General features: G+C 61.0%; 1 protein-coding gene across 1 annotated transcript; it reads left to right on the top strand.

Moving 5' to 3' along the window:
* Nucleotides 1-563: 563 nt before the first annotated feature.
* SYNPO (synaptopodin) lies at nucleotides 564-22,565 on the top strand. The gene is made up of 4 exons (XM_032124495.1): nucleotides 564-724; nucleotides 7,921-8,683; nucleotides 17,361-19,282; nucleotides 20,559-22,565. Exons 2-4 carry the CDS (start codon nucleotides 8,209-8,211, stop codon nucleotides 21,324-21,326), a joined length of 3,165 nt encoding a protein of 1,054 aa, XP_031980386.1. The 5' UTR covers nucleotides 564-724; nucleotides 7,921-8,208; the 3' UTR covers nucleotides 21,327-22,565.
* The last annotated feature ends 53 nt before the right edge of the window (nucleotides 22,566-22,618 follow it).

The following is a 22,618-nucleotide window of genomic DNA, read 5'->3' as shown; positions in this document are numbered from 1 at the left end:
TCCTCGGGATGCGGGCAGGGAGGGGACATGGCACCAGCCCTCCTCAGCCCCTCTCTGCCACTGTTAGTCACAGTTCCATGGGACCTTTGGGCTCTGCCACGTCCCAGGGACAAGAGGGATGTTTGGGGTCTCAGACCCCCAGGGATGGTCGGGTCAGTTTCCCCCACTTCACAGCGTGTCCAAAAAACAGGGACATCCCTTTCTTGGCCTCAAGTTTGGGGGCACAGAACCCTGCAGGGGGTGATCCTGGGTGAAGCAGAGCAGTTTTCCAGGCTGTAATTTAGGGTGTTCCCGCTTCCAGAGAGGGGTGCCAAGGAGGGGGCCTGCTTGCTGCAGCCCCCCAGGACAGACACCGTGCCCCGAGCTGAGCGCGGGGCTGTGCTCCCAGCTGCCGCCAGCGCTTGAAGAATATAGGTGGTTAATGCCTTCAGCATGTATGAAATATCCCATATGCTGGGAAACAAAAGGGGCTCTGTGCTATTAAAGTTTCATTTCCCCCCTCCCCTCCTCCCTCCCCTCTCCCCCCGTTCACCCTGCCCTGCGCGCGCGGCTGGAGCAGAGCAGGCGAGGAGACCCGGGCGCTGCCGGCCCCAGCTCCCGGCCGGGACCCCGGGCTCCGGGCACAGCGGGGGCAGCGAGGACGTGACCCCTCCCGGGCTTAGCTGGAGCACATGGAAAGCAGCCAGCTTTATTTCCCCACGGGAGAAAAGGGAAAGGGAAAGAGGTGAGCGTGGCGAGTGCGAGCATCCCTGGGCTCGCCAGAGGTGCCCTGAGCTCCCTGGCCATCCCAGAGGGATGCTGGCTGGGCATGGCTCTGGGTGACCACGGGGACAGGGCGGTGTCACAGGAGACGAACACAGCAAGCTCCAGGAGGGAGGGGGCTCCCGGCAGAGCGGAGGGTGGGGGTGGGCTTCCCTGGAGTTCTCTCCTCACCGTGCGTGTCTCCTGGCTCCTCTGTCCTGCCCAGGATGAGGTGCCCCCTGCCAGCATCCAGCCTGTGCTTGGCTGGGTGAGCTGGGGGCTGGAGGGGGGAGCAGCCCTTTTCCCCAGGACCCTCTGGAGCCGCTGGGGAAAGGATGAGCTGTGGAGGGGAGGAACGAGCTGGGGGAAGAAGAGGGAGAGTAACGACAGCCAGAGGACTTGAGGGCAGCAAAACCAGCCCTGTGCCCTGGGGGGACCCTGGAACCTCATGGGTGTCCCAGCCCTTCCTTGTGGTCAGAGTCCCAGAGATTCATGGGGTTTGGCTCCAGCAGGTCCCAGGGCTGCCGGCGCAGGTCCCCCGGGCTCCTGAAGGGGTTAAGAGAGGAGAGGAAAAGCAGAGAAAGAAAAACAGAGCGTTGGGAGAGAGCAGCTCGGTCAGGGGCTGTTTGCACTGGCTTGGATGTGTCCTCGGCATGTTTATTCCTACTGCACAAGCGGTTTTGCCAGAAGGAGAGCCAGGCTGCTGAGCACACACACACACAGCCCCATCCCAAATGCTTGGGGACCCCTCTGAGTAGCGATGGCTGGTGGCCCTGCCCTGGCCTCAGGGCCACCGGAGCCCCGGCAAGCAGCAGGGCTGCTCTCCTGCCTCGCCTGGACTGGCTGGGCTCTCAGCCTTGGGCTGAGATGGGAAAGGACCGCATGTCCCAAGGCCACCAGCCTGCTGTGCCGCTGGGGCCAAGGCCTGGGAATGGGCATGTGCTGGGGTTTGGCTGCTTTCCTGGTCTGGAAAGAAAACACTCCCTTCCCCGGGATGCTCTTTGTTTCCCATGGACAGACCCGAGCGCTGCCCGTGGGGCTCGGAGGGGCCAAACCCTGTACTTGTGTGCAATCTGTCACTGTGCTGTTAGAATGTCCTTCATCCTGGCAGTTCCCAGGCTGTGTGCATCCATCTCTACTCCCAGTTCCCATCCTGCCTCCCCAGGATCAGAGATGGGGGCCAAAACACCAGCCAGGGCAGCAGGTTTGAGAGCCAGCAGGGAGCTGCTCCCTGTTTCTTAGCAGCACAGTTCTGTTCTTCAGGGAGCTTTAGGGCCTCAGGGATGCCTGGAGGTGATGGTGGAGGGGGTCACAGTGGGGAGGACAGAGCTGCTGGGCTCAGCAAACCTTGGCTGAACTGTCAGGTCTGCCACTGACCTTGGATCTCTGCACCAGCAGGTCGCGTGCCCTGATCCTGACAGCCCCAGGTCATGGCCCCTCGTTTGTCTGTCCAGGAGGACCTGGACAGGGTTGTGACAATGTTAAACGTGGCTGTGAAATCCAGCAGTGGCTGTGCCAGCCCCCAGGATTACCTGGGAAGTTTTGCAGCCTGCTTTGGACCCTGAGGGGTTGAGATGCTCCAACTGTCAGCCGTCCCAGCTCGGGCAGCCCTGAATGCTCAGAGGTTGTTTAAACTGGATTTTCGAGCCCCTGTGGGCTTTTCTGCTTAGTTACTGTCTTGTGCTTTATGTCTGCTGAGGCTGAGCTCCCTGGGGCCTACGGGGCTGCAGGATGAGCCCTAACTCCACTGCAAGAAAGTTCATCCCACTCATCTCATGGCTGTGGGATGAGTCCCAACCCCACTGCGGGGTGAACCCCGACCCCACTGCAGAGGCTGCCTCATCCTCCCCACCCACACGGGTTTTTTGGCACAACCATCAACAGGCAACTGATATCCAGGGGTGACCCCATCCCCACAGTGCTCGCCTGCAGGAGCAGGATTTTGTTCAGTGAGAGTTCCTCCACTCCTCCCCCAGGAAATGTGCACTGGTATTGCTTGGGAAATGCGTGAAGGCGCCACTGTGCCAGCCCGCCCTCCCTTCTCTCCCTCTGGCAGCTGCTGCTGGAGCTCTGAGGGGAAATTTGCATGTGGGACCTGCTGTGCCAGAGAGCCGGTGGCTGCACAGCCGGGATGTTCCTGCAGGATGGGTGGTGAAGGTGAGCTGCCCCAGGTAGACAGGGAGGTGTGGACCCAAAAGCTGCCAGAACCTGGCTTGCCAATCCAGCTCAATTTGCAACCATGCTGGTGCCAGTTACGGGGACAGCTGTGCCACCACTGACCAGAGCTTGATCTTTCAGTTCATCGTCTCTCTTGGACCTCTCTGGTTTTTACATTTCACTTGAGCTTTGAAAAGGCTGAGCTGCAGTTTCATCCCTGGCTTCCTGTAGTGATCTGCTGAGGCTCCAGCTGACCTCCCTCTGTCCCACAGCAGCAGTGGCCAGAGGTTCCTGGGGCTGGCCACTTCCCCAGTGGCACCTTGGGCTGAGCTGGTGGGACATGGCAAACCCGGTACTTTGCTCCCCAAAACTGCACTGAGAAGGGCTTGAGGCAGCTGTGAGAGCCGGGCTGGGGTTGTCCTCATTCCCTGGAATGCAGCAGCTGGAGCTGGGGTCAGGGTTCAAGCTGAGCAAAGGGCAGGACAGGCTGGGACCTGCCCTGCGTGGGGCTGTTGTGCAGTCGGGGCATGGGCAGCTCCCAGGATTGTCTGGTTGGGACCCCCAGGTCAGATGGGCCCCTCAGGGATGACAGGAAGGGGTAGATTCAGTTCTGAGCCCAGCCAGGAGGGCAGAGCAGGATCAGTGTCGCTTGGCTGGAGTGCACAGACTGGTGTTCGATGAATGCAAATCCCCCTGGAGCACCGGGGTTTCTTGGAGCCCCCCAGACTGGGGCTGGGATGTGGGCTGAGCAGTGGGAGGAGGGGAATGGGTGTGCTGAGCACCAAAACCTGACCAAAACCCTCATGAGAGCGGGGGTGGTGGAGTGGGGCGAACACCCTCTGGGACTGGGCTGGGACGGCTGTGCTGGGGTACAAAATACATTTCACCCTGAGTGCAGCCCGGCCTGCACCGTGCTGCCCTCCAAGGGGCCAGCATCCTCTTCCTCAGCTCCCATCCTGCTCCCCAGCCCTCCTCAGTGCTTGGGAGCGTCTGCTCGCAGGGGAGCTGCCTGGGGAGGACTCCACTCCTCCCTGAACCTGGAGGCACAAGTGCAGGGCTGGCGTGAGGAGCAGCAGTGCAGAGGATACAGTCGGCCCTCATCCAGCCCTTCCTTCCAGCGTGGGGTGGAGAGGGAGGGGACATGGTCCAGCTGGCCGGGATGCCACTGTCCTCCTCCTCCCTCGCTTCGCTCGCTGCTTAATCATGACAGCTCTCCTGGCGCCCCGCAGCCCCCGTGCCCTTCCTCAGCATTCCTTCTGCTGCCTCTCCCCACCAGCTGTGGGCAGGGAATGAGGGCACAGGGCACCCACCTGCCGGGACCAGCAGCCCGTGTCCCCACAGGCAGGCTGGGGTGCTGGGGACCGCAGGGGTTGCACGGGGACAGGCGTTCAGGAATGTTGTTTTTTCCATCCTGGTTTCCGTCAAGGTAGTAAATCAGCCCTGCAAAAGGCTTTTGTTTTCCCCAGCACGCTGCCGGCTGCTGTGCTTGCCAGCCCTGGCCTCGCCTGCCAGGCTGAAGCCAGGATGAAGCCATCCCTGTCCACACTCCCAGGTCTTGCTCCACAGGGAGCAGGGATCCCCTGTCATGCCAAGGGAAGCAATCACACCCCATCCCACTTTCCTTGCGTCCCTTCCCTGGACATTGGGCCTTGTCAGAGAAGGCTTCCCTTGATCCATCCTGCACAGCCCAGCTGTGTCCCCCCTGTTGCCATCCCCTCCTGGCTGTAGGCAGTCTGGCTCTCCCGTAGAAGGATATTGGGGTGGCACAGGTGATGCCACACTGGCCCTAGCCATGCAGGGCTTTGGAGTTTAGCAGTGGGGTCCTTGTGCTAGGGGGATCACCTCACAGGCAGCTCGGCTGTGCCTTCCCCCAGCACACAGCTCAGCCGTCCTGGCCAGGTATCCAGGGAGCTGGGAGGGATTGGATTGCAACAGATGGGAGAGTGTCTGCGCGCAGCGACACCCGAGGTGTCTCCGGTATCAGCTGTGAGGGCAGCGCTCCCTTACAGAGACACGGAATCCACAGGGATGTGGGGTTGCCCTTGGGGGAGGCAGCCACCCAGTCTCCTTGCCTGTGGTGCCACTGAGGGGAGCTGCCACGGGAGGAAGGCACCACGTGGGGAAGGAAGGTGTCCAGCTCCCCTGAGGGGACGTTCAGCTGCTGGCACAGGGGAGGTGTAAAGCTCCCCAGATGTATGCATTGCGGCTGGGCTATTTTGGAAAGGGACAGGGCCGATCTTGTGACTGGAGCTGGGGACTGCAAGTCTGGGCAGCAGGGTCCTGCCTGAGTGACAGCGACCCGCTGCCTGACCCGGGGAAACCCGAGAGCCCCCGCTGTGCTGGGGACAGCTTTCGCACCCTTTCCCGGCTTGTTTCATGGTGATGAAAATCCAGCTTGGGGCAGGGATGTGACTGAGAACAACAGGGGAAAGCGGGGATGGAGCCAAAGCTTGGGTGTGAATCTGTCCCCCCCACTTCATGGCGCTCCCGTGGCCGGGCCACTCACGGTCCCCAGGGCTGTCCTGGAGGTGCCCCCCATTTTTTTACAGCTATGCCACCTCCTGTCCCTGCGCTGTGTTTGGGACAGACCAACCCAGGCACTGCGGACCCCCAGCCGGGTGCCGGGAGCAGATGGAGACGAAGACTTTCTGCAGACCCTGTCTCCCCTGGGCTCAGCAGCCTGAATGCCAGCAACGCCTGCCAAAAATATTTGTGTGGGACGTGGAAAGTTAACTTTAGTTTTCCTTTTTTCAATAGCGGGGGGGGGAGGGTGACAGGGTGTGAGAAAGGCAGGTGGGGGGGCTGTGCATCACTCGCCAGCGAGTGGGCAGGAAGAGAAGTTGAGCAAAAGGTCTCCTTGTTGCCAGATTTCAGCACTTTGTGAATTGAAGGAATTTTTGTTGTTGTTGTTGTTATTATTCCCTTCCCAGCACCATTTTGCAGCTTCTCGTAGGGACTTGCTGCCATCAGGAAGCATGAGGAGCCTCTCGGATGGGCATGGTGAGCAGCTGCTTGTTGGGACTCTGAGCTGGGTTTTGATGCTCAGTTGGGGCATCCTCTGGAGCTGCACCCCTGAAATGGTCCATGAAACGACCTTCATCCCTCTTTACAGCCTTTGTTTGCAGGCAGGGCTATCTCAGCCTGGTTTTGTGGCTATGGCTGGTGTTGCTGCTTGTTCCTGCCAGTGCAGCGATGCACCCGAGGCACATTCACCCATCCCGCCTGGCTGGTATTCCAACAGGGATCAGCCCAACAGCTTTTGCTGGAGATCCACGTTACTCATAAATATTCCCGTCCTGTGCTGCTGCTAGAGCCCAGGAGCTGTGTCCCAGGGGGAAGGAGGCTGCTCTCCGTAGCTCCGCCGCCGTGCGGGGCCCAGGCTGGCCCCCAGCGAGGCAGCAGATGCCTGAGTCAGTGTTTCGGAGCCGTGGGCGGCCCCGTCCCAGCAGCGCGTCCTCAGGGAACACCGAGGAACTGCTCGGGTCTCACCGAGGAGGGGTTTGCCTGGGGAACACCGGGGCCGTGGGCGTCACTGCCAGGAGGTGCCCGTGTGCGGGAAGCGCTCCCGGATGGAAGGGGGCGGCTCTGGGAGACGGTTCTCAGGGAGGGACCAGCTCCCCCAGCAAACTACCAAGGCAGCTCCGGTGTAGGATGGCCATGAGTTGTGCTGCCCAAGAAACCTGCTCCCTAGGGATAGGGCGAGGGAGTGCGATCCACCCTGAGAGGATCTCTGCCGATCCAGCCTGGGCTGGGGCTATTTTTGGCAACTTTCTCTTTGTCCTCGTTTGAGATAAGCCAGCTCTCTCCAGCTCCAACAACTTGCCATGTTTCTAAGGAAAGATGTGGGTGGCTTCCTGGAACTATTGAGCCCCCAAATTACGTAAACAGGAGGGTGAAATTTCTTTTTCAGAGAGAAACATTGACATTTTCTCCCCAGGTTCTCTTTGCAAATCTCTGCTGAATAATTGCAGCAGAGTGAAGAAGGAGGAAGGATTGCAGAAAGGGCAGAAGATTTCCTTTGAGCATTCTCCAAAAAATGCAGCCTTGTGTTTGGGAAATGCCCAAGTGCCTGCTCTCTAATCTGCCTTCTTTTCCAAAATAACCTTGTTAAGGACAGGAAAAGTTTTGCAGAGAAGCTGTGTGAGCCCTGAGGAAGCTGCAGGGTGTATTCCTGGCAGAGCTTAACCTGTGATGTTGACCTGGGGGCTTTTCTTATTTCACTGAAAAACCTCCCAATAATTCAGGGAAGGGTTTGGGATGAGCAGAAACCCCTTTTCCTCCTCAGCTGGCTGTTAGGCTGGGAAATCCATCATGGTCCATGCGCCATGGGTGCTGTGGATCTCCCAAAGGCGCTTCCCTGGGACCAGCCTGGCTGCGAGCAGGGCTGGGTGATGCTGTGCAAGCAAAGGACTCACAGGAATTTCCGTGCTCTGTAACCCATATCCTGTCCTGGGAGTGATGACATCCCCCTCTCCCAGCTGATAACTCGTCTGTGTTGGTGCGTGGGTTCGTCATCCCAGCAGGATTTATGCTTGGCAGGAGGGAAGTGGGTCTGTCTGCGCTTGTCCTGATGCCGCATGAGTCACTCAATGGTTAAACACGGGTTTGTTGGCTGGATGCTGGAAATTTTCCTTTTTTGTTCCTGATAACCCTGAGCAACATCCTCAGGGATCGGGCTCTTCCCTGAACACTCCCAGCTCCAGACCGGTAGTGGCCCAGCGCTGACCACTAACAGGGGTGGCCACAGCCTCATCTGGGCTGACAGAGAGGGGAGCCGGGCACGGCTTCAGCCATGGGTGCTGTCCCCAGGGCGAGGACGAATGGACGAGGGTGCTGGGGTGGGGAGCACGGTGTTGGGGCATTTCCAAATGGCCTTTGCATCTCAGGGGGTCCTTCCTCATGGGGAGTGGTGCTGGAGCTGGAGTTCAGGCTGGGGCTGCCGGGAGCTGCTCCGATGTCTGTGGCCATAGGGAATCAGTGCAAACACAAGCATCCTCAACGCTCCCCCTTCCCTTCACACAGGTCCTTGGATGCTGGTGCTCTGCCTGGAAAAGAGAAATTCCTGCAAAATCCTCCTTGCTGGCCTGTCTCCCCTGGACACATCCCTCTGTCTGGGTCTCCAAATCCTGCCTGCTCCAGTGGCATCGTGCCTGATCTTCCTGCCAGCAAGAGTAGTAAAGCAGAGCTCGTGCCTGGCACGTGGCTGCCCTCCCTCTCATGCTGCCCATGCTCTGAGGGAGGATCCATCCCTCTGGCCATGCAGAGCTGTTTGGAAAGGCCGTGGAGCGCCAGCGAGGGAAAGCAGTGAAGATGCTGAGGACAAGGCTCCAGCAGTTCTGCCTCCACCCCCAGCCCAGCTGCGCCATGTCTGGCGAGTCTGCGCAGCTCCCCTGTGTCTGTGGGACAGCCAAGGGGGACTCTGAGGGGGACAGCAGCTGTTGGCAGGAGAGGGGGAGCAGAGAGGGGCAGAGCTGCCATCAGCTCCGGGATGCTCCGGCCTCTGAGCCAGGCGAGCAGGAGGCACGGATGGGACTGCTGGGAGGGAAATCAAGTGGGAGCTGCCAGAGGGACCCCGGGGGGCTCAATGGGGATGCACCACAACCCCCATCGAATGGCAGCAGCCTGGCCCTGCTGGATGAGCCTGCAGCCCCCCCCAAGTGCGCTGGGTCTGCCCCAGAGCTGCCCCCAACAGCAGACAGCCCCACGGCCAACCCCAGCCAGGAGTGGAAAGTGGTGAAGATCCAACACGTTCTCATCAACCCTGACTTTGAGCCAAGGAAAGCAGGTAAGAGAAACCCCCTTTGGCCACTGTCCCCCCTAGAAAGGCGCTGCTGTTCTCCTGGTGAGAACACCCAGCTCTTCCCAGGGCAGGACTTCCCCTGGGTTAGAGGTCCCAGGCTTCCAGCAGAGCTGCTGGGACTATTTTAGCTTGAGATGATCTCTCTGGCCTTAAAAATAAGGAGGAATCTGTGGCTTTTCTCGGGAGGGGGGTGGGAAGGCAGCAGGCGTGTTCCCACCGTCTCCAGCAACTCAATCCATCCCTAAGCAGGCATGAACAGGATGGACTTCCCAGCCCTCACCCTGGCCATGGGGCTTGGTGGGATCCTGCCCAAGGCAGAGTGATCGGGACCGGCTCCTGTGGCACTGTCTGGGACAGGGACACCTCTTCTCCATTCATTGGGGATGGCCAAGCATCCCTCACATGGCTTTGGGCCATTTCTGTCAGCCCCTGGTTTAAAAACTAAGCGCTTTATTTCAGGCTGGTTGGTTCCTACAATGCTCCCTGCCATCGCCTCACTTCACAGCCCCGTGCCACAGCTGTTCCTCTCCGCCCATGACTGTCCCTTCAGCCACAGTGACACAAATACAGGTTCATATCTAGGGTTACTGTGGCTGCTCCATGCCTGGACTGCCCCACGTCCCTGTGGGAGATGCTCCCACAGAATCCATCCTCTTACAGGCACTGGACCCATTTTTAAACCCCGCTTCCCCCCTCCTTTCTATTTTGCTCCTGCCCAGCTGTTATCTCAGCTGCCACACGGCGCCGAGGCAGGTGTGTCCCTGTCCCCGTGGGATGGTGTTATCGGATGCTGCTGCTCAGCTCAGAGCCTGCTTTTCCCAAAGCAGCCCCCAGGATTGGGTGGGATGGGGTGGGACCAGCTGGGGATGCACGACATGAACCCGCTGTCCAGAATCCCCTCCCTCCCTGCCTTTTTGCAGTGTCAGACATCCTCAAAACCAGCGGCTCCTGGATGGGACACAGGCTGGGAAGCTCAGCCAAGCCCTTTGGCTCACAGCTGCTCCAGCAGCATCGTGTTTCAGGGCTCAGCACACAAACCAGATGAACCCAAATAGTCTTCCCATTTCTCACTGCTCCGGGATGGCAGATCTGCGGTGGGGAAAGGTCAGGCCTGACTCTGTCCAGGCTCAGCATTTTCCTAATCCACGCCGCCATCCAGCACTTTTGCTGCCAGCCTGGAATTTTAAAGTAACTCAACAGGTTTGTTGGAAACAGTTTGTCTGTCCCGTTTCCTCCCCCTCCAAGTGAGATCACCACCAGCCACTGCCTGCAGGACCCGTCAGACTTTCCAGAGCCTCCAGGCAGGATGTCACTGAGGGTCCTGAGTGCTGGGAGCAGCTCTGGGACCTTGCAGGAAGCCTGCAGGTTTGGGAAAGAGAGGTTTGGTTCAGTGCAGACGAGAGGAAAGGGAAGGTGCCCTCACAAGTGGCAGTAGGGCTGTTCCTGCAGCAAGCTGTTTGCAGGAGCATCCCTGGGAGATGTCAGGGGTTTGCTCCTCTTCTCTTCAGCTGTCTGCAGGTGCAGGAACCTTCACCCCTTCCAGTTTCTGCAGGAGAAGAGGGTGCATCCATCCACACCCAGAGTGGTGCAGGGCTGGCCCTGGGAGCCGGGAGCCAAACGGGTGCCCCACCTTGAGCAGTGTGGACCCACCCAGGCGGGTCCCAGGTGCCCCTTTGGTCCCCATCCAGCAGCCCAAGGCCAGGCTGGCTGCTCTCAAATATCCGGCACGGCGGCCCGGGCTGGTTGGCACCTCTTGGGGCAGGCTGGGGAGCGCAGGAGCCCCGGGTAGAGGCAGCGGCTGGGAGATGCAGGAGGCAGGACAGGTTTCTCTGTCTGGTGTGCAAATAAAAGGAAGAGAAGGTTTCACTCCCTGGGGGCTGCAGAGCCAGAGCCAGGCTCTCTCAAAAACCAGGAAAGCACAAAAAAGCACAGAGGGGCAGGAAGAAAGGAAATTAGAAAGGCAAAAAATCAAGCCAACAGCTCATCCTGAGGTGCGGACAGGCATGGGAAGGGGGTGAGGGCGGTCTCAACCTGCAGCCAGGGAACTCTGCAGCCCCAGCGGGGTGGTGGAGGTGGGACGTGGTGCTGGCTGCCCAGGAATCATCTTGCCCAGGACCGTGGTCCCCTTATGACTGGGAGCAGACCAGGCAGAGGGGTTTCAGGAGGTCCCCAGAGCAGCGGCACCGGTGCTGGATTGTTGTCTCTGGATTTTTGCCTTCCGCCAAGTGCCTCAGAACTTTAGGCACTGGGGAAAGCTGTGGAAAGGGGAGACCCCACATCTCCAGCAGCATCTGAAACGTGAGGTGCTGCAGGTGGGAGGATGGAAAAAGGGTGAAGGGCTGGGAAAGGGGGTGCCCCGGGATGGGTAAGAGGATGCTCAGCACTGTTAAGGGGGATGTGCAGGGCTGGGAGAGAGGGATGCCCCAGAATGGGATACGGGAATGCCCCGGACCAGGAAGGGGATGCGGAGAGCTGGGGAAGGGGATGCCCCGGGCTGGGGAAGGGGATGTCCAGGCTTCCCTCCCCCCCACCATCCCGCAGCGGGCTGAGGGCAGACCCAGCCGGGACGAGAAGCGGCGGAGTCGGGACATCGGGGGCGGCGGGGCGGCTGCCAGAGTCGCCGGGCGGGGGGGGACCCGTCCCGTCCGGTCTGTCGGTCGGTCTGTCGGGGCGGGCAGGGGCAGCGCCTGCGGGACCCGCCACCCCCCGGCCCCGGCCCCCGCCCGCCGCCCCCCCGGGCCCGCTCCGAGGGCGGAGCTGCCGCAACTTTCCTGCCCGCCGCCTCCTCCCCGGTGCAGTCGGGCTGCGCGGGGAGGCGGCACCGGCACCGGCACCGCGGGTACGGTCGGGCTGGGGGGGCAGGGGAGGCAGGGACCGGGGGGCTCCGGGCGGGGGCCAGGGGGTGCCAATGCAGAAGTGCCGGGGGAAGGAGGTTGTGTGGGCACACAGAGCAGAGTGCAGTGGGGGTGTTGGGATCTGGGGGTGTCCGGGGTGCCGGGGGGCGGCAGCGCGCAGGGGGTGCACAGGGGTCCGGGGTGCACAGGGGGGGCCTGGGCGTGCATGCCCAGAACCCCCGTGGGCGCGATGGGGGGCGAAGGGTGGGCGATGGGGCGCGCAGAGCCGGGGCTGAGCGGGGTTTGTCTCCAGCAATGAGCGGGGCAGGTGTCGGGTCCCTCTGCCGGCACCCGGGTGTCCGGTGTGGGGCGTGGGAGGCACAGCGATGACACATGGCGGGGACGCGGAGGGACGTGGGGGTCCTCCTCGGGGCTCGGCAGGGTCGCACCTTCCAGCTCCGCAGAACTTCTTCCCAGGCGATTTCCCCTGTCCCCTGCGTCAGGGACATGACCTCCCCTGGCCGTGCCACCCATGCTGGGGACACGAGGTCTGTCCCTCGGCTTGGCAGGCAGCAGGATGGATCCTTTACGGATTGTGCAAGGCAAAGGCCCCGTTTCGTTCCGCTGCCCTCCCCGCTCTGCCCACCCCGCAGGGACACTCCGAGCCATTTGACCTTCTCTCGCCAGGCCAGCGCCGCTGGCTCGGGGCACCAGCTCGGCGGGGCTGTCCCCGGGACCTGGTAGCCCGGGGTGGGTCGCAGCGAGTTCCAGCAGCAGTGGGCACCGCGGGGGTGGGACGCGCTTTCCAGGCGGGATGGAGTCCCCGTGGTACCCGGCCGTGGGATGGGCTGGTTCTGCTGCCCTCGGGGTGAACGGATGGCAGGTCCTCCTGGGGGAGGTCTGCCCGGCTCCAGCCGCCTTTTCCAAAGATAAAAGCTTGATTTTAGCCAGCTGCGGAAGGTGCTGCCTGCACTTGGGCGGTGGCAACAGCCTCTTCTTGCCCAGTGTGGACACACGTGGGGCTGGGGCTGCTCACTGCATCCTCCCAGGAACTGGGCAGGGGCAGGCAGCCCCCATTCAAACTTAATCCCCACCACCCCCTTCTCCCCCTGCCCCGGGCGGGAATTGGGTGCCCCAGGACTCGCTGCTTGGAGCCTGTGGGGCCATTTCATCAGGATTTGGGTGCTGAGCGCCGGGCACGGCTGCGAGCCGGGAGGAGCATGGGGAGGCAAACAGCTCCAAATCCAGCAAAGCCCCTGCGAACAGAGCACAGGGAAAACTTGCAAGCGCAACGAATTTTCTTGCTGTGCCACATTTTGTCACTGGCAAAGGCGCCCGTGTGGAGAGGCCCAGCACAGAGCGTCTGCCAGGCAGGCGAGGTTGATCCCACCACAGCACCCACCACTTGAGCAGGATCTTTTTAGGGCTGCAGGGCCAGCATGGATAAGAACTTCGTGAAGGTTTCGTATCTGGGGCATAGGAGGGTTGGAAGCTGGGAATGAGGCAGAAAATTGTCATCTTTTTGTCCATATGTCTGAATCATATCCGTTTCTAGCTAGCTCAGCTGCCTGTCTGCGCTACCCTCCGTGTTTTCCTAGCAGCAGATTACTTGGGATAACTGGGAGCTGGAGAGAAATGTGTGCACAGGCTTAAATGTGTGTGAGCTGGTACGCATTGCAAAAAATCCTGCACAGCTGTAGCTGGGGCAAGGGGCCAGTTGGCCGCTCTGCCAAAAAACCTGCTTACATTTCCTCAGTGTCCAAAGTCCTCAATGTTTGGGTGAAAACACTGGATCTCCTCTCCTCAGCATTGCCTGGCTGTGGATGTGCAGTGGGGTTTGTGTCAGGTGGCACAGACTGCGTCCCTCTGGAAATGGGGTTTGTCTTGGTTTCACTCTTGGTATTGCCAGTGGGATTTTGCCAGCAAGAGGCACCATTTGGGTTGACCCACAGAAGCCCAAGAAATGTTTGGAAGGGGGAAAAAGCACCTGCTGGTTATGGATGGTGGGTGCTCTGCCAGGGGGTGGTCTGGTGGGACACCCTGAGCATGGCCAAGGTGGGCTGCAGCATCAGGATGGCTGAGCATCCAAACCTGTAGCAGGCCAGGGACAGAGCCCAAACTGAAGACTTCAGAGTCACCTGCCAGCTCTGACCCCAAGGTTTCATGTGAACTGTTGCATCCTGCAGGTCCCATTAGGACTTGGGTACCTCTTGGCTTCTCTGTACAAGGACTTCTCACTAGGCACAGCTTCCAAGTCCCTGCTTTCCTTCCTGTGTCATCCCAGCAATGTCAAGACCATCAGCTTTCACTGAATCTGTCAGTTCAGTGAAACTGCAATTTAAGGCCAAATCTTCATCCCATTTCAGCTCTTGGAGTCCATCTTAGAGCAGGATGGGTCACAAGCCATGTCTGATACATCCTTCGCCTTCATCTGGGGTCAGATGATGATTCCAGCCTTCGCTGGCTGTACTTCAGACATCCTGCTTTAGCACCCTTCAGGGGGATCCATCCTTTGCATGGAAAGCTGAGATGGAAGGAATTTTTTTTCCCATCTGTCCAGGAAGTGAGAGCAAGAAAAATGCCTGTCATCACCTTCGTCATCCTCGCTCTGGAGGAGACAGCACTGTACGTGCCGTGGGAAGGATGACTGACAGCTCGGCAAGAAGCTGTTAAGCTCTGCACTTGGGGGATGTTCAGGAAGTCACCCCTGGAGTAACGGAAAACCTACAGACCAAGTGCATATATAAATGCATAGATAGAGATCTATAGGCTCCTGTGGCCAGAGCTGGAGTGTGTTAAACCAGAACAGCACTTGGAGCTGCTCCTCTGTGCCAGGACTCTGGCAGTTCCATGGGGCACAGGATGCACAGGGAGCATCTCCTTCTCCAGCGCCCTTGGACCACAAGGGACCCAAGGCTGGCCCAGTGACGGCACATGGCAGTGGAGAGGGCTGGTGGGGCTCGTTGTCTTGGAATAAGATGGGACATTTGGAGAGGGGAGATGTCTTCTTTCAGAGAGACAGCGTCGTGGCAAGACAGTGTATGGTGTGGGAGGGAAGGAAGGCAGGAAGGCAGGAAGGCAGGAAGGAAGGCAGGAAGGCAGGAAGGCAGGCAGGAAGGCAGGCAGGAAGGCAGGCAGGAAGGCAGGCAGGCAGGAAGGAAGGAAGGAAGGAAGGAAGGAAGGAAGGAAGGAGAAGCTGTCATCCTTAGGATTTTGGACAGGGCTCAGGGTACTGGGTGGAAACCAGCTGCCAGTGCTGCACCAGGACACACATAATTTTACTTTCGCCTCCTCCCTGCACTGTTTTGGTTGCCTTAGACCCCACGCCCCTTCTCCTTCTCCTCCCCAGCACCTGAACATCTCAGTGCATTCACCTCCCTCCTGCCTGCCTGGGGCTGGGGAAAAGAACCAGCCAGAGCCCACCCAGGGCTACCAGCTGCCAGGAGATGGCAGGGAAGGATGATGGAATGTTCTCTGTGGCTGGGAGGGGAGTGAGTGGTGCAGAAACTGCCCCAGGTGGCAGAACGCCTCCAGACACCATGGCAGATGGATAAAGGCTCCTGCACTGGGTGAATAACCTCATCCCACAGCTCAGGCTGGAGCAATTTCCTCTGGACTGCTGGAGACTTTGGTGCTCTTCATCTGTGTCATAAAAATTGGATGTGAAGAGCAATTCTTACCCTCAGCATCCCAAGTAGTATCCTGAGGGATTCGTTTCCTCTGGACTCAGGTGGACCAGCCCAGGACTGGTGGGTGCTGGGTGGGCAGGGGCAGAGGGGCTGCTGGAAGAGCGGAGGGGATGGGTATGGGCGGGAATAGATCCGAGGGAAGGGGTTTCAGGTGAGGGAGTCCACCCTGGAGCGCACCCTGGCCCGGAGTGATGCCCGTGCCTGTGGCGACATCCAGGGATGGAGACACCCAGGGAAGAAATCCCGGTGTGCAAATCCCAGTATTGGTCCCGGCTACGTGGGAGCGTATTTGGCGGCTAGTCCAAGCAGGGATGGGCTGGCCAAGAGCTGAGTCATCCCTCCAGCACGGAGGAGATCCCCCAGGGCCCCTCGTTTGCTGTTAAAAGGCAGTAGCAAGAGCAAGAGGCTGCGAAATGGCTCCGCCGAGAGCTCGGCTTCTTAGGCAGCCCCAGCCTCCGAGGAAGCGAGGAGGCTCCGCTCGGAGCACGAAACCCGCAGACATCTGGAGCCTGTGGCTTGTTTCTCAACGGCTCCTTGGCCGTGTTTCTCCCCCGTTTCGGAGATAAAGGCGGCGAGGGTGACCCCGCGGAGCGGGAGCCGCGGTGCTGGCCGCCCTCCAGCCAGCCGGGCCGGAGGAAGCAGCGGCCCCGCTCTGTGCCGCCGCCAAAGCAAATAGAAATGGGGCGTTAAACAATGCTGGCCGCGAACCGGGGGGGACCGGCCGCCGGCGTCGCCGCTGCCGACGGGCTCCTCGTCTCCAGGAGAGTTTCCACTGGCGTCTCTGCCTCCTCTGCCCCCTGCCCAAACAAAACCCTCCCGTCGGGCAGCCTGAAGACTTCATCCAGGGCATCCTGCACACCTCAGCGGTGTGCAGGGACTTGCTGGGTGCTGAGGGAGGCAGGAGGGATGAAGGGTGAGGAAGAGGAGTTGCCCGGTTCCAGCAGCCCTCCTGCTTACCGTGGGCTTGCTGGAAGGATTTGGCTTAGTCATCCATCCCTTCCCTCGCTGGTAGGCTGAGCCACTGCTGAAAATATCCTGGAAGACTCCCAAGCAGCACAGAAGGCAAGAAAATGAGGAACACATGAAGGAAGGGAAGACGGGAAGGAATGAGAAGGAAAGAGGAGCAGGGCTAGGAGCAGGCGGTCTCGGCCACCCACCTCCCTGCTGGGGCCAGAGCAGAGACACCCATCAGAGCCATCCCGGCAGTGCCTTTGGAGAGAGGGCTGCACCCTTGCTGGGCGCGGGGGTGATGCTGGCGGTCGGCGCTGGTGTCCGTGCCCAGCAGTGGCCTCGGCAGGGTGGGAGACACTGCCCTTCCCACGGGTGCTTTCGGGGGGGGTAAGCTCATAGGAAATTGCTCACCCTGAGAAAATGCATTCCCGGCAGCTCCACATCCTTTTGGTCTTAGGGAAGGGCTGGTGCCCTGATCTCTGTCCGGCTCAGGAGAAGGCGCCAGGCTTTTAGCGCGTTGCTTTTAGCACTTGTGCTGAGTCCCGAGGCGTGAAGGTGGCTCCTCGCTGTGTCCGCGTCTGTGTCCAGCTGGGCAGGATCTGCACAGCTTCTGTCGGCTGCTGCCATCTCGTGTTGCTCCATTCATGAGTCCCCCGCCGGGGCTGCCCGCCGGCCTTGCTGTGAGGTCGGGGTGGGTTGGCATGGCCCTGCTGTCCCCGGGTTTATGTCCTGCCCGCTCGGGGCTGAGCATGCCGGGATTCGGGGCGAGGGGCTGGGGACACACGCTGGCCTCTTCCCTGCCACTGCCTCTTTGAGCCGGGGGCCGAAGCCATGTGAGCTTCCAGGAGACTTGCTCGGAGAAATTCCTTTCCCATATGGTCAGTGCGGTGGGCGCGCAGAACCCAGCCGAAACACGGCGTGGGATGGCGGACAGGTCCAGAGCGTCACTAGGTGTCCCCTGGGCTTTCCCATCTGTCCCAGCATCTTGGTGGGGGCTGCGCTGGGTCCCCATTGCCCCCGGACCGTGTACCGCAGCCCCGGTGCATCTCTCCTGCCTTCCCCCAGCTGCCAGGGAAGGAGTTGGGGTGCCGGGGGATAGGTGGAGGAAGGGCTGCCAGTCCTGGGCGGGGATGACTGACACCCCACATTCCCACTGAGCGCCCTAATCCCCCTCTCTCCTCTGCCCAGGTCTCTCCCGCAGCGCCAGCCTCTCGGAGAAGGAGCTGAAGGAGGCGAAGGCGCGGAGCCAGAGGATCGCGGCTCAGCTCACCACGGCACCCGGCCCCAGCTCCAAGGGCGTCCTGCTGTTCCACCGGCGCAGGCAGCGCGTTGAGGGGCTCACGGGGGCCGGGCATGGCGGGGGGCTGCCGCTGAGCCCTGAGCCCCAGCCTCGGCAAGCGGCCATGGAGCAGGGCCAGGGGCAGGGGATGAAGCCGGAGCCCGACCAGCCTGGCAATCCAGGAGAAGGGATGCTGGCAAACGCCTCCCCGTGCCAGGAGCTTCCTGCTGAAGCCCAGCAGGTCCCACTCAGTGTTTACCTGAAGGAGAACATGGCATCGGCTGCCACCAACGGCGTGCAGGAGCAGGCAGCCGGCAGGATGGAGAGAGGGGTGGAGGCGCTCGGAAATGGAGGAGCCCCTGCAGGGCCAAACACGGCTGCTCTTGTCCTGCCACAGAGCCTCGAGGAGGGGAAGAACATCGAAGTGCCCAGTGAGGTGCTCGGTGAGGTGCCTAGAGAGGTGCCCAGCGCGCCAGCGGGGACAGCCACAGGGATGGCATCCCCAGCCGGGCAGCAGCAGAACGGGGCACAGGGCCGGCAGTACTATGAGGTCCATCTCACCCTGGCCAAGCCCAAGCCTGTGAAGAACCGGACAGCCAGACCCTTTGGCACCCAAGCATCCCCTGCCAGTGCCCAGCCGGCCGAGGAACCTCCTGCCCCCGAGCTGCCCCCACCACCAACCTATGCAGAGACCCTCAGCAGCCCCCCACCGCTCACCCGTGTCCGCTCCCCCCCCGCCTACTCGGCCCTGTACCCTACCCAGGAGCAGAAGATGCTGCCAGATCCCCTCCTGAGCTGCGGGGTGAGCGGACCAAACCCCTTGCCCAAAACAGGGATCCTGGAGGAGTCGGCTGCCCGGAGAGCCAGCAGAAAGTCCATGTTCACCTTCGTGGAGAAGCCGAAGCTGGGCCCCAACCCCGACCTGCTGGACCTGGTTCAGAGTGCAGATAGCAGGAAGAAGCAGAAGGAGCACGGGGAGCCCAGTGCCGAGGATGAGCCCTTCGCCCTCGGGGCTGAAGCTTCGAACTTTGTTCCCAACAGCACAGCCAGGGGTGTGCAGCACCTCCCGCCAGCTGAGGATGCTCCGGCATGGTCCTCCTGCCTCAAGTCTCCCACCATCCAGCCCAAGAAGAAGCCACAGCCCAGCCACATCCTCAGTGAAGCGAGAGGGAAGGGGGCTGAGCTCTTTGCCCGCCGGCAGTCCAGGATGGAGAAGTTCATCATTGAGGCCCCCTCTCAGCCCGAGTTGTTACGGTCCCCATCACCCACCATGTCCCTACCTCCCTCCTGGAAGTATGATAACAATGCTTATCTGTCACCCATGGTCTCCAGACGCCCCTCCAAGAGTCCCAGCAGGCCCTCCAAAACCCCTCCTGCATCACTGTATGGCAGCAACCTAGGGGAGAACGAGGTGTCCCAGAAGGAGCTGGAGATCTCCAAGCACCAGCCTTACCAGCTCCAGTCTTCTCTCTTCATCCTCTCCCCATCCAAGGGGCCAGCAAGGTCCATGCCCCAGGAGATGCCTCCACCCAGACCCTCTCTTCCCGACTCCTACCCCTACACCCAGCAAGCCTCCTGCCCGACCTCTCCGTTGCCTCCTTCTCCGGTTTGGCATCCCCCTGTGGTGCCCAGTGCCGGCCAGACCACTGCCAGCCCCTTCTCCAGTGTTGCCGGGGCTCTGCCCCTGACTCACAACAGCCGTGCCAGTCCTGGAGCCCCGGCTGAGGTGCTGCTGGCCTCCCCGTGCCGCCTGCTGCCGCCCCGGGCCAAGGCAGGCTTCCAGGCACCCCGGCCCTCCTACTCCACCAGGAATGCCGGCATCGAGCCGCAGGTGTGGAAACCTTCTTTTTACTACAAGTAGCGGTGGCGGAGAGAAAAACACAGGGGTGATAGGCTGAGTCCTCCCTAACTGCTCATGGGAGTGCCAAAAGCCAACTCAACCACAGAAAAAAGGGGGGGGGAAAGAAAAGAAAACAGAAAAAAGAAGTGGTTGTGAGGCTGCAGTGCTGGGACGGTGGGTGAGAGGCGCTGTCAAACCCCTGGTGCAACAGGAGCTGAGGAGTCCCAGGGAGGCAGCAGGAACTGGGCACAGAGCCTGCAGGATCCCAAAGAGTCATCAGCCCTGCCTGTCCCACAGGGCTGCTCTTGCTCTTCTCTCGTCTGGAAACTGTATGGAGCATCGCACCTCTGGCTCCCTCCTTTCCTCACCTCCAGCTTTTCCAGCTCTCAGAGCTCTGCCTGCTCCTCCACATCCCCTCTGTCCTGTGGCTCTTCTCAGCCTCCTACCAAAGCAAACCTGGAGGGGACACGCTGCCTTTCTGCCTCACTGTGCCTGCTCCTGGCTCTTCTGTTGCTCCTTCAGGATCTGCCCTCATTTGCTTCCTCACTGTGGAGGAAGAACTGCATCCCTCGGGGAACGGCAGAGTCCAGTGGTGCTGGGCCCAGGGACACTGCGGGGTCCCTGTTCCTGCCTGGGCTCAGTCCAGCTGGAGCTGGGGTGGGCAGTGCTGTGTGGCACAGCTGGAAGCAAGGGCTGTGCTGGGATGAGGAGGGTGCTGAGGGCAGGGCTGCTGGGTGACACTCAGCCCAAGACTCGTGGTCCAGCTGTGCCTCTGCCCATGCCCTCTCACCACTTTCCCCATGGTGCCAAGTTGCCTTTTGACTGCTTTATTTCTCCTGCGTTTTTCTTTTTTCCCCTCTTTCTGAATACACTCTCTGCGCTGTCACACCTGGCTCTTCTCTTTCCTGCCGTCTGGGGAGCAGTGCGGGGCGATGGATCCTGGGCAGTGCAAGGGGGTCTCCGAGCATCCCCCAGAGGGAGACTTTGGGAAGCTGCAGGTAGAGAGAGGTCCTGGGACATATTCTGGGCAAGGATGATTAACAGCAGGCTCAGCCTGCCCTGATCTCACTGGCGGGCGAGGGGGTGCAGGGTCAAATGCGTTTTGGGGACCCCTTGCAGGGATGCAATGCACGAGGAGACATCCCCAGCTCCTGTGGGGCTGTGCCAGCATGAATCTTACCCTGGCACCCTCCTACCGCTGTACCCCTGCTCTGTCCCTTCGTCCCCCCGAGCGGGGGTCACTAACCCGCTCTCTGTCCCTCTCCAGGACAGGCGCTCGTCCCTCCCTGCGTCGCCCACCTGGACGCCCCGGCTGGCGCGGCGCCCGGGCAGCCTGGACGGCTGGGCCAGCCCGGCCTCGGTGCCCGAGCTGGATGAGGGACCTCCCACGTCCCCTCCGTGGAGCGAGAGGTCCCTGTCCCCGCTGCGGCAGGACGCGGACCCCCGGGCCAGCCGGCAGATGCAAGCGCGGCTCGCCAGGAACATCATCAACGCTGCCCGCAGGAAGAGCTCCTCTCCCAAAGCCGTGGGGCTGGAGAACTCCCGACCCTTCACCCCCATCTCTGCCGGCCCCCCCAGCCTGCCCCAGTCGCCCCGGCTGGGGCCCAGAGCGCCGGCACTGCAGGCTGCCAGCAGCGTGCTGGGGAGCCTGGCCAGCTCCTCGCCCATCCACAAAAGCCCCCTGCGATCGCCCCGGGCAGGCAGCCCCCAGTTCTGTGCCTCCCCCGGGATGCCCCGAGCCGCCTGGGCAGAGGGTCGCCGGCTCCTGTTGCCATCCAGCGCGTCTTCCTGCCCCGTGCCCAGGCTGTCTCCCATCCCCAAGAGCCCCCTGCCATCCCCCGTGGTGGGTGGGCGGTCCCCAGCCAAGCGTTGCACCTCCCGGTCCTCTACGGACTCGGACGTCTCCCTCGACTCCGAAGACTCGGGGACCAAGAGCCCGGGAATTCACAGCTTCAATCTCTGTCCCCGGGGCTGGACCAGCAGCCTGCGGCTGAAGACGGGGGGCCTGCCCTCAGGGGCACCCTGCACCTCCTAGAAAAGCCAGCCCCCGCCAAACCACCCTCTCCCTAGACCCATCACCCCGGGTGATGCCACCCGCTCACCCCCCACCGGGAACACACCAACCCCCGAGGCTGAAGTCTCCAAAAAACAGTGTCCCTTCGGAGCTGCCACGGCCCCTCTGTGTGCCAGAGGGGTCAGGTGCCTCATGCCCGCACGCCATCCCATGGCCCTGCTCTATTTTTACCACCCTAACCTTTCGGGGCAGGACTGTGTGGTCAGCAGGCAGGAGCAGGCAGAGTGGGGGAGCCGGCCCCCCCACGGCCTCTCCCTCGGCAGTCCCTGCCTGCCAGCCAGCCCCATCCCGCATAGCCAGGATGGGATGGGCTGGGTGGTCCCCAGCTCCCAGATGTTATCGCGGGGTGTCACCGCAGCTCTGCTTCCCTGGGGTGGCACAGCTGCTGCGGGTGGGCAGCATCGATTGGATGCCATGACCAGGGTCCCTCTCCCAGCCTCTCACAGCCTCTAGATTTGGCTGGTGTCAATTGAAACCAGATTTTGGAGAGGAAAAGTTAATTTTTAATTCCCTCCAGTTATTCACTGATCTTTTTTTTTTTTTTAAACTTTTGACCCTGTCTCAAAGAAATTCTCCCAAGTCCTTCTTTCCCTGGAGAACAAAAAGAGCCAAAGTTATTTATTGCCACGTTAAGGGGACTGTTTACAGGTGCTCTCCTGCCCTGCCCAGACCAAGAGGGACAGCCCCATCTTGTACCTATCACTGTCCCCATACCCAAGTTCATCACATTGCCATTCCCATCCCCTCTCCAGTGGGATGGAGGCACACACAGGAACTGATGGGTGCTGTGACAGCCAGGGCAGGTGGGAAGAAGTGGGGGACCATGGGAGCTGAAGGAAATGGTAGAAGTTGCAGAGGGTTTGAAGGAGGTGTCAGCACAGAAGGTGATTCTGAGCATGTTGGTGTTCCCACACCTTGGGGCTGGTGAGACCAGCACCGGACAAGAGGTTGCCTTTGGGCTGCCAGGCCTCTGGCATATTCCCATTCAGGATGCCCATCACCCCTTCCCTTTCCCCAGGACACGCTGTTGAAGCCAGCCCATCCCTGTTCCCTGGAGTACCTCCACACTGCAGGCTGCCCTTTCTGGAACACAGCCCCAGTTCCCAGGACACATCTCCCACCCTCGCTGCAGCAGCCACCACAACCTGCCTTCGCCGCACCGCTGTATACCCAGCTCAGAAATAAACAGCCGTTATCCCACCCAGGCTGGCTCTGATCTGTCCCCGAGGTGGCCTGGGCACACATGGCACATG

Source organism: Corvus moneduloides, chromosome 15 (assembly GCF_009650955.1).
Source record: "Corvus moneduloides isolate bCorMon1 chromosome 15, bCorMon1.pri, whole genome shotgun sequence".
Classification (NCBI taxonomy): domain Eukaryota; kingdom Metazoa; phylum Chordata; class Aves; order Passeriformes; family Corvidae; genus Corvus; species Corvus moneduloides.
This window is presented reverse-complemented; position numbering and strand designations above follow the sequence as displayed.